This window comes from Protopterus annectens, chromosome 13.part0, assembly GCF_019279795.1.
Source record: "Protopterus annectens isolate FY-2018-M chromosome 13.part0, PAN1.0, whole genome shotgun sequence".
NCBI lineage: Eukaryota > Metazoa > Chordata > Ceratodontiformes > Protopteridae > Protopterus > Protopterus annectens.
Window position 1 is genome coordinate 964,784,553 of NC_056747.1, and position 11,050 is coordinate 964,795,602.

At 32.8% G+C, this 11,050-nt stretch overlaps 1 protein-coding gene across 1 annotated transcript; it reads right to left on the reverse strand.

Annotated features, from left to right (window-relative positions):
- Positions 1-2,587: 2,587 nt before the first annotated feature.
- Positions 2,588-3,951, reverse strand: LOC122788377 (heat shock protein 30-like). The gene has a single exon (XM_044055453.1). It carries the CDS (start codon positions 3,819-3,821, stop codon positions 3,138-3,140), a length of 684 nt encoding a protein of 227 aa, XP_043911388.1. The 5' UTR covers positions 3,822-3,951; the 3' UTR covers positions 2,588-3,137.
- Between the last annotated feature and the right edge of the window lie 7,099 nt (positions 3,952-11,050).

The window sequence follows — 11,050 nt, forward strand, 5'->3', positions numbered from 1 at the left end:
CGAAGGAGGTCTTTTCTTGGTATTGGAAGAAGAGGAGGATGAAGATGCGCTAGCTTCAGTCTTAGACCCAGAAATAGCCTCATTGAAATCAGATTTGAGGAGTCCCTTCAAGATAAGTTTATTCTTCCTCTCATTAAGGGTACAAGTAAAGAACCCATGACAAATTGAACAATCTTCCTGAAGATGAAGTTTCCTCAGTAAGTATAGAAAAAAGGTATGCCCGTCAGAGTTGGGCATCTTACCCTGGCACTTCTGGCACCTTTTGAAACCAGTGGTGTCTTTTGAAGTTTTTACAGGGGAGAGTTGTTTTTCAGCCATAACAAAAGAAAAAGGGCTGAAATACACAAGCACAGAGACAAAGAAGGGTTATAGAGATAAAGAAGATTTTTTTAAACAATTAAGAAGGGATAAGAGTATCTAATGAGGTAATAAAGGGAATAAATGTACAAATAATGGTACTAAAAAGACTATCAAAGGTAGAAAGATGAAGAGAAAAGAAACAGAGTCAAACTAAGCTACAAGAGGAACTGGTAGACAGAGAGAAAGTTTAAGAAGAAAAATAAGTGAAATACGTAGATATAAGAATATTAAAAGAAATAAATTACTCAAAATCAACCTAGGCTCATGAGAAGGACAAATGTGTCTGACCTACAAATTGGCAAATGAGATCTGAGGTAATTTTCAAGAGGAGCACTATGGGTAGTGCCTGGCTCGAGAGTTTGGAAGGCGCATGCTGGAATAAATGGCCAAGTCGGTTGCAAGGCACAGAACCAAGCCCACTGTCAAGGATTCAGTGAAGACTGACAACATCAGATCTTTATTTATATACAAGTGTAGCTGCAGTATTTGCACATTTGCCCTATGCATTTATGAAGCATGGGACTTTGATTGCTAGACATTTAATAACATACAGCTGAAGATCTCTGAAACAGTAAACTGCAAATGTAAGCACAAACTGTTAAAAATGATGCTTTGATTCAGGCTGAAGAACCCTTAAACTAGATATCTAGGGTTCATAGTTAGGTACTAGGCTATCGGCCCTAGGGCCTATACAAGCCTGGCCATAACAATTCCCTGGCTATTGCTTCCCACAAATATTTACTTTCCTGGACCCCTGTCTAGCAGGGCTACTGATGTGATCCCTGGGGTGAATTTCCTATCTCCCATCAAATTGTTAAGGTTCCTCTTGAAGAGGGCCATTGAGGTGCTCTGCCTGACATGTATGGGCAGCCTATTCCAGAGTATGGGGAGTCTCTGGGCCATGAACTTATCCCTCCAGCATGTTCTATTCATTGTGATGACAAGGTTAAGATCCCTTGAGCATGTGGCTTGGAGGGATTGGGATTTCTTTAAGTGCAGCATGTCCAACAACTCTAGGAATGACATGGCCTTGTATGTTAGGCAGAGATTGCCTCTGAGTAGGCAACATGCGACAGAGTCATCAGAGTCATCAGTGGTGGGAAGGGGAAGGACAGGGTGTTTCTTCAACACCTGCAATCATAACTCTGCTGCAGATTTAGAAGCAGACAGTTTATATATTTTTGGGTTTTCTAGGTCTCAACAGTGTTATATTTACACTCAGACTTATTATGCTTAAGTTTCTTTGCTCAGAACACAATAATTTAATAACATCAACGGCTTAAAAAGTTTATGTTTGTAGACAAACAATTCTTTATTAACACAGAGCTTAGGTCTTTGCATACCTAAGCAAAGATGGTAATTCATTGTATAATTACTTATTGAATCTGTTATTTATGAGTCCCTTTTGCATGTGTAGTTTGCACAGTAGAATCTTGTGTACAGAATGATCTGCTAAATATCTTATTGGTTTGATCAGATTCAGACCTAACACTTTTTTGCAAAATTTCAGATTTATTGCTTTGTACTGCCTTAATCCTATGTTTTGCCATAAAAAGGGTGAATGGGTGTACTGAGTATGAAATCATGAATGAGTGAATGATCTGAAGGGTATCAAACTGTTAAAGGCATAAAATTAATGCTGTTAATGCAATTTAATAAAAGTAAGCTTTCATTTGTTTTCTCCCAAAGTATAGGAATAGAGGATATTCTAATTTGTTTTTGCATATGAGCATATTGTTACGGGGTTGTAGTACTGTGCCTGATTTAAAGGTGTATTGTTGCTACTGGCACTGCATGACCTCAGTGGCAATCTGTTTATTAACATATATATTATATATGTGGGCATGTGGGCGTGTGTGCGTGTGCGCGTGTGTGTGTGTGTGTGTGTGTGTGTGTGTGTGTGTGTGTGTGTGTGTGTGTGTCTGTATAACATATGGCTCACCTAACATTGCATGCCATGTGACAGTAGCATTTTATTATTGCTTTTTTTTTTTTTGTGTGACTACCTCATTTGTTAATTTTTTGTTAGTCTACTAATAATGATTACCCTTCCCAGACTCCTAAACTTATGTCACAGTGACTGACTCATAGGAGACAGAATTTCATGGCAAATAATTTGATAGCATTTCACTTACACTGTTGGTTTGATTGAAAGTTTGTATGTGTGGGCATGGGGGACGGTGAAGCAGGTTCTGTTAATCATTGTATTTTCCACAATGTTTCATGTCACTCCTTTATTTTACAAGATCTGAGAAATCCAATTCTAATGCATTATTTCACATGTCTCTACCCAGTTCCTGTCCAGCTGCAGTTTAACACTCGGGTACGTTTGTTAAGTAACCTAAAGGACAAGCAAAAATTATTTACACTTTGCATCATTTTGAGAAATGAAAGAAAGTTGTCAGGTGTAAATATAACATAGCAACTTATTTATTTAACAAAATATGTGAGAAAGGAAAAAAAAACAATCCATGACTATTACTGTAAATTTAAAGAAATAAAGAAAAATGAAGACATACAAAAGCAATCTGAGGTCACACAAATTGTGGTAAAACAAAGAAAGTTTTGAGTGAATCATACAAAATCTAAACATTGCTAAACTGATGTCTGCTCACTGGCATTTCTAATTCATAGGAATATTTGAACAAAAGATTAAGTTCTTAAAAACATGAAATATATGACAACATTCTAGGCTTTTTCAGAGGACAACAGTTCAAGAAATAGTTAAATGGATAAGCACAGAGCATTAAATAAGAGAAATGTCAGTCTTTGTACAGCTAGGCAGTCTGTACAGTTGCAACTTCATTTCCCTCATTTGAAGAGGTTTCTTGCCTTTTGTTATTGTCCGTTTTATCTGCGTTCTCATTTTCATCTCCCTTTCCATTTCTTATGTCCATGCTGATGGAGATAGGAATGTCTCTACCTGTCACAGCTGGTGAGGACAGTCGTGGGGCTGCAATGACAAGCTCTCCATTGTCGGATAGCAAACAAGTTACTACTTCAGAATTCACATCCTCTGGTAACAGGACTTCCTTCTTAAACCGATTGCACTCATAAGAGAAAACTGTTTCACCATCCTCACTTTTCATTTCATGTTTTCCTTCCACAGTGACTTTTCTACCAGCTACTTTCACATTCAGTTCTTCTGGGGAAAATTGTTTAACATCCAGAGACAGAGAGAAGCCCTTTTCATCGTTTTGTATTCTGCTGCTTGGATCTTTTTCCCTTCTGGTTTGCAGTTTGTCCACAGGTTTTTTTCTTTTCTCCATGACATCGTCAGACAGCTGCTGAAAGATCTCATTCATAAAGTTCATTGTTCGCTTCATTTGGTGCAGGTCTCTCTGCAGTTCCCCTTCCAGCTGTTCAAAGGTGCTCAGGCTGAATGGCCAAGCTGTGAATCCTGGTTCCAGTGAAGCATACAGAGGGCTGAAAGAAGTTCGAAAAGCTGGATTCAGTAGCATTGTGTCTGTATTTGCTATCTCTCCTCTCTGGGCTGTCACGTGCTTCAGTTATGTTGTCAGGTTTACTGTCTCAATGAGCTGAGCACTGCAGCCTTTATACATGTTGTTTGCATTCCAGGCAGTTCCGGAATCTTCAGTGCTTTACCAGAGTCAGTTATGAAGGAGGGGTTTGAATACATTATGCAAATGAGGTTCTATTTAACCCACCCTCATATCATGTTCCATAATACAACTCTGGCGCTTGCTGGAAACTTCAAGTTTACAGGAGAAATAGATTGAACCAGTGAATTAGTAGGAGCCTAAAGTAAAACATTTCATGCATAATGAAACATAGTGCAGTGTATTTCACACATAAAATGTGCATCATCAGTAAATGTATGACCACCGGCAAATTCTGTTTGTGTCATTTGAAGTGTGAAACAGCAGTTCTTTATATACTCCTTACATTTTAAACTGATGAAAATAGTGTTTATTTTCACATTACATATCCGGGGAAATCATACATTCTTGTGCTTAGCTCTTAGAAAGTGTACTGCAAACAAAGACCTGGAAAGCATCACTTAGCTCTGGTTCCAAGCATAGCTCTCAATTTTTTACCTCCAAAATCAGAGAAAATTCTAAAATAATTAGGGACAATCTGAGACACTTTTTAGAATATTAGTATTACTATCTTGAAAAGTTGTCAGAATAAGAGAATGTGAACTGCCATACATTTTGTGACATACAAGAAGTCTGTAACTCTAATTCTCATCATTATTTATTAAATGTAATCCACTACATTTAATCCCAAAATTACCAGTTTATAGGAGGGACTGAACAAAATGCTAAGCCAAACTCATGGACAGCTGAGAGGTATGATGCCAGGAGGTTTTCTTTTTTTATGAAATTAGACAATAATATTTGTGAAATACATTTTCTTAATAAAAAATACTGGAAGCAAGATAAGGAATTCTGCCTTACAGGGTTTACTGTGGGATAGCAGTGACGTACAGGAGATCCACAACACCCCTGTCTCACAGTGCTTTGCCTTCTGCACTGGTTATTTCTTGTGGGTGTTCAGCTACCACCCACATTCCCATATCATAATGACAGTTGGATTAATGAGACTAAATCAGATGAAAATGTGTGTTATTCTGTATGTGTATGGGTTTCATTACTTTCTAGGATAGACAGCTGCTCACCCCTTCAACTTCCTCACAAACATCTTTAAGCAGATAAAGCAGGAATAGAAAATGAGTATTAGCTCTGAGGTTTCATATCCCACCATAGCTGTCAGCTGATGCCATTTTCCTACTATTTGTAGCCTGTCCGGTATAGAATTTCTTGAAAATCACTGAAGACTGCAGTCAGTCAATAGTGGAAAACATTAGAGCTTCAAACTTCTTATTCTTCAGAACATGCATGGTAATGCACAGTCTGTTGTTCCATTATCTATTTAAATGAATTAGAGTAATATTTAAAAACTGTCCCCGAAGTTCGTCTTTATTCTTCATTATTTCGGTTTGTCCCTGAACAAAGAAGTTAAGAGCCATGCTTCCTTTGTTGACAAATTTGAAATTGGTGTTAAAAAAACATTACTTTATGTATAGAACAGACACAGAACATGTACTCTTTATCTTTAACAAGTTTTCTGTTAATATGTCAGCTTTAAAGTGAAAACTGTTTTGCATTCTTATATTGACTCCTTCTGCATTAGCATAGCAACATGTGTCCTGGTTCCTCTGTTTTTTTTTCTTTAATTTTACGAAGTAGTAAATAAAAGCAGTAGAATATATTGATTTGTTTATCATTTTTAAAGCGTGGATTCAGTTATCAGTAATCACACCATGTTCAATCGACACATGATTATAGAAGGTAGATATCTATAGAATAATTTAACTATTCAAGTATACCTTCACCAGTCATCCCCACTATTTTTGGAATCCCCAAAATCCATAAGAGCATACTTAACCCACCTATGACATCAGTTGCTGATGGAAGAGTATCTATTACTAGTACTTATGCAAAATTTATAGATACTAGTTTAAAGAGTTTGCTGAATGATGGACAGCAGGTGTGCAGAGACTCCTGGAATTTTTTGGAGAATATTAATTTGGTGGAATTTAACGATAATGACATAGTAGTTACTATAGATGTTAAAGACCTCTATACCGTTATCCCACATGAACTGGATATACAATGGTTTACTGAGGTCTTACAAGTGAAAAAACATTGCACAAGAAAAAAATTAACACATATGAGGAAAAGCTTGAACTCATTTTGAAAAATAATGTCATCTATTTTGAGAGTAAGTATTACCTGGCACTAAGAGGGGTGGCAATGGGTTCTAATTGTGGTTCCTTGTTTGCAAATTTCGTAATGGTGCACTGGGAAAAACAATCTGTAATGAATGGCTCGTATAAGGATGCCCTTAGGTTTTACACTACATACCTGGATGATTTTTCTTGTTTGAAAAGATTCCAAAGATAAGTTAGAGGAATTCATTAATTTCATTAATAATAGTACAGACTTTTTGTGGTTTACCTTTCAATGTGATGATACAAGTATATCATTCCTTGATATACTTTTAGAGAAAGACTTTAATGCTAAAACATACATAGCAAACATTTACAGGGAACCTATGCATTCAAACATTGTACTTCATTACACTAGTGCACATCCGACACAGCAGAAGAAAGGTATCGTAAAAGGACAGTTCATCAGGGCTGCCTGAATGGTTACTAGGGAATCTGATTTCATGAAAGAGTATCATTTGATGGAAAGTATGTTCTTACAAAGAGATTACCCTAGAAGAATGGTTAGAAGGTTAAAGGAAGAGGTCATTCTTTTCTTCACTAAATATTTTTTTTTTATTATTTCAAATAAGATGTCTTAAACATTACATGAAATAAAGATAAATAACATATTTACAATTCTAAAACATTACTAACTTCAAACCATTATATAACTATTTACATTGGTGTCTATGCAAATAACATTGAAATTCTATATTATATAGTTAGAAACATAAGATGATATATCTTCTTCGATCTTTTCGAGTATTTCCAGTACTTTCATCCAAGAGTAATAGTAAGAAGTAGATCTTTTAGTTCTGTTCTTCACTGTTAATATTTCCATGTGAGCAACTGTTGTTGTTAAAGTCTCAAATTCCTTGAGCGTGTGAAGCCTCATTTTTCCAGTGTATAGTTATGATTTTACGTGATATTGCCAATAGTGACCATAGGATTTTAGTGTCTTTTTTTGGTACACAGTTTGGAATAGGAGAGTTGAATAAAATTAAAGACTTTGTTAATTGAAAATTATCATTATAAACAGTCTGAAAAAATAGTTAATGGATTTCCAGTACATATTGAGACATATACATTCATAAAAAAACATGCTGCCAATCTGCTTTTATCTTGGTATGCCATCTCCAACATTGATCTTCAATAGAATACATTTTGGCTAACCTATGTGGTCTATAGAAACTTCTGTGTAGATATCTCCAAGTGAATAATTGCCAGTATTTTGATAATGTAGAAAATTTGGAAGATTTTAGAATATTACTTTTTTCTTTTTCAACTGGAGGATGGTTGTTTATTAAAGTATAATAATCCCAGTATGATTTTTCATGATAGTTTTTTGTTTTTTTAACAATTTTATAGATATTAGACAAATAACCTGTACCCTGATAAGGCTGTTTTGTGATAAGAATAAGGTATTCAATGAGTTTTGGAGCTTCATGTCTAACTGAAGGTTGCATTTGTTCTATTTTATTTATAAGAAAATGCCTTAGATTTTGTAAAAATAGCCAATTGTCTTTATTTATATTATAATTATAAATGATCTGTTCCTTTGTTAGAATGTTCCCTTTCTCTATAAGTTGATGCCAAAAGAGTAATGTTTCTTCTTTAAGTATATTTATTTTAGATATTTGGAATGTATCTAGAATATTGGGTGTAAAAGCTATAGGGAAAATAAGAAAAATCCAAGAATTAATATTTGGTATTTTGTTTATATATGTTTTGAACACTGAAAGTGTAGAGCTTACATAGTTTGATGGCAATTTTTTAATATTATTCCTTTTCCCTAAAAAATAATCTTTTAACATCCATATAAGGGGCGATGGTATTACTGTTAAGTTGTCTTGTATGTGATTATAATTGATTTCTATGTAAATCTGCTCATGGGCTTGTTTCCAAATAGGTGTGTATGAATTATTTAACCATAGTGTTATGTTTTTAATAAAAGATGAGGTAATATATAAATCAATATCCGGTAAATTAATTCCACCATCTTCCCAATCTGGCAAATGTTTATTTAAGGCTATACGGGATTTATTTGGAAACCATAGAAAATTTAAAATTAGTTTATTGTATCTTTGAATAATATATTTGGGAGGTGGCAATGAAAAATTTTGTATTAAGTATAATATTTTGGGAAATATGATTATTTTAATAAGATATAATCTGTCTGTTGTTGAAAAGATATATTTATTCCAGTAACCAATTATTTGTTCGATTTTGTCTAGTATTTTATTATAGTTAAATATTAGAGAATCTGTTAATTCATTGAGTAGATTTATTCCCAAATATAATAATTTATTTTCTGTTACTATATATTTTGAAAATCTTTTGTTTATATTATTATTTTTTTTTTTACAATTACAGGGCATAATTTTAGTCTTGTTTTCATTAAATTTTAAGCCTGAAATATTTTGAAATTTATTCATGGAGTTAAATAGAGCATTCAAAGACTCATTTGCATCTGAGAGAGTTAATAGTATGTCATCAGCAAAGAGTTGGATTTTAAGGTTTAACATTTTATTAATACAAATGCCCTTTATGTTATTGTTTGATCTGATTTGATTTGCAAAGGGTTCTATGAGTAATGCAAATAACAATGGTGATAAAGGGCAACCTTGTTTAGTTCCCTTTTTGATTGTTATAGGGCCTGATCTATATGATCCCAGTTTAACATATGCAGTAGATTTTTCATATAGTATTTGGATAAGATTATTAAAATTAGAAGGAAAGTTATATTCTTTTAAAACTAGTGAAAGAAAGTTCCAGTTAACCGAATCAAAAGCTTTATTAATATCTAATGAGAGTACATTTAAATCTAGGACTTTATGTTTGCTGTAATCTATTAATGTTAGTATTCTTTTAATATTATCTGAAGTATTTCTTCCTTTAATAAAACCTGTTTGATCTTTGTGAATTAAGAAAGGAAGAAAGTGTTTGATCCTATCTGCATATATAGCCATAAACATCTTATAGTCTATATTGAGTAATGATATTGGCCTATATGAGGAACACTGCTTCTCATCTTTATCTGGTTTGATAATTGGGGATATCAATGAATATTTCCAAGAGGGTGGTATATTGAAATCTTTATTGTCTCTATCATTTACTTTTAATAATAAAGATATGGCTTGATTGGGTATTAATTTATACATTTCTGGTAGCATATTGTCTGGGCCAGGTGCTTTATTTGTCTTGAGCTTTTTAATTTGTGATTTTAATTCTGTCATATTGATTGGTTTGTTTATAATGTCTATTTGTTCTTGTGTTAATTTAATATGAATATTGTTTTCTAAGTATTTTTTTATATCCTTAGTAGGTGTATCTTGAGTATTTATGGAATTATCAATGTTAAATTGGAGTCTGAATGCTTCTAAAATATCATTTAGTTCCGTAACTCTTTTGTTAGTATTAGGAATAAATATTTATTTTATTTGCTTAGATTTAATTATTTTTTTTGTTCTATTAGTTAAGTATCTTAGGTGTGCTGAATTAGTAGAGTATGAGTTTATTTTTATATTTTCTAAGTTAATCATAATCTTATGATGTAGCAATTCTGTATACTTCTTATTGATTTCTGTAAGTTCTTGAACTTGAGTAGCATTACCCTTTTGTATTTCCAGTTTCAATTTATCTGCTTTGTTTTGTAAGTCTAGCATATCTTTATTCCATAACTTCCTTTTATTTATGTACCAGGATAATATCTTCCCATATGTAACTGCTTTTAATGAATCCCAGACATATATTTCTGAAATATCTTCTGTGTAATTTATTTCTAGAAAGTTTTTGATTGTTTCTTCATAAAATTCTTTGAAATCTGTCAATTTTGTGATATAGGAAGGTATCCTAGTAATGGGATTTGAATAAAATGGTGTAAGCTCTATCTCAAAGACTATGGCATTATGATCAGATAAGGGACAATTTATGATTTTGACTTTGTCGATTTTTTTATTAGGTCATTGGCAACATATATTCTATCAATTCTAGAGTTAGTTTTATATCTATGAGAATAAAATGTGAAGATTAGTGAGTCTGGTTCTGCAAATTCATTTATATCCTTTAAATACAATGTATCTATAAATTTTGATAGTGCTTTAGAGATAGGTTGTTTTCTTCTTTTGGATTTATAATCTGTATCTTTTTCATTCATTATACAGTTGAAGTCTCCTGCCAATATCAGGCTACCCTTAGTTAAATGAATTATCTCTTCAAAATGCTGTTTAACTGTTTTTAATCCTAGTCCTGGGATCCAATATGGATTTACTAACATATAGATTCTCTTATTTAACTCTATTGAAACTAGACAAAACATACCTGATGTATCTTGATGAGTAGTGATTATTTTAGGTGTTATAGTTGAGTTGCGAAGTAGTATATCTACTCCTCTTTTTTTGTTTTGTATTGAGAGTTTATTAGTACTGTGTAATTATTAATATTTAAGTTGTTTATATCTTTATCTAATAAGTGTGTCTCTTGTAAAAAGACTATTTGTGGTTTATGTAAGTTTATGTACTTGAATAGGCTTCTCCTTTTATTACTATTATTTAGACCATTAACATTTATGGATAAACATTTCATTTCCTAGTTTTGAGTTTGTTTTATGTGTGAGTTTATGTAAATATTGTTTATTCTTAGTTCCATCTTGAATACAGAATTCAAAAAGTTTTTCTTGTATGATTTTTGCATGTTTCTGAGCGACACCAAAGTGATAGAATAATAAAAAAAAAAAAACAAAGAATTTCCAAACTTGTAATTCTTAACCTTAAAAAACATTCCCTATCACTATGAGGTAATATACCTCTTTGTTTGGTTAGTGAATCTAACCAAACAAACTTTCTACCCTCACAAATAATATTTGGATCAGTTTCTCTTATCCTCTTAGTTTTTAAATAAAGATAATTGAATAATATATTAAGATAATCTAATCAGCTAAAATATATACATATA

Excerpts from the sequence above, each read along its gene's own strand:
- LOC122788377 (XM_044055453.1), bottom strand. The coding sequence starts at position 3,821 with ATGCTACTGAATCCAGCTTTTCGAACTTCTTTCAGCCCTCTGTATGCT.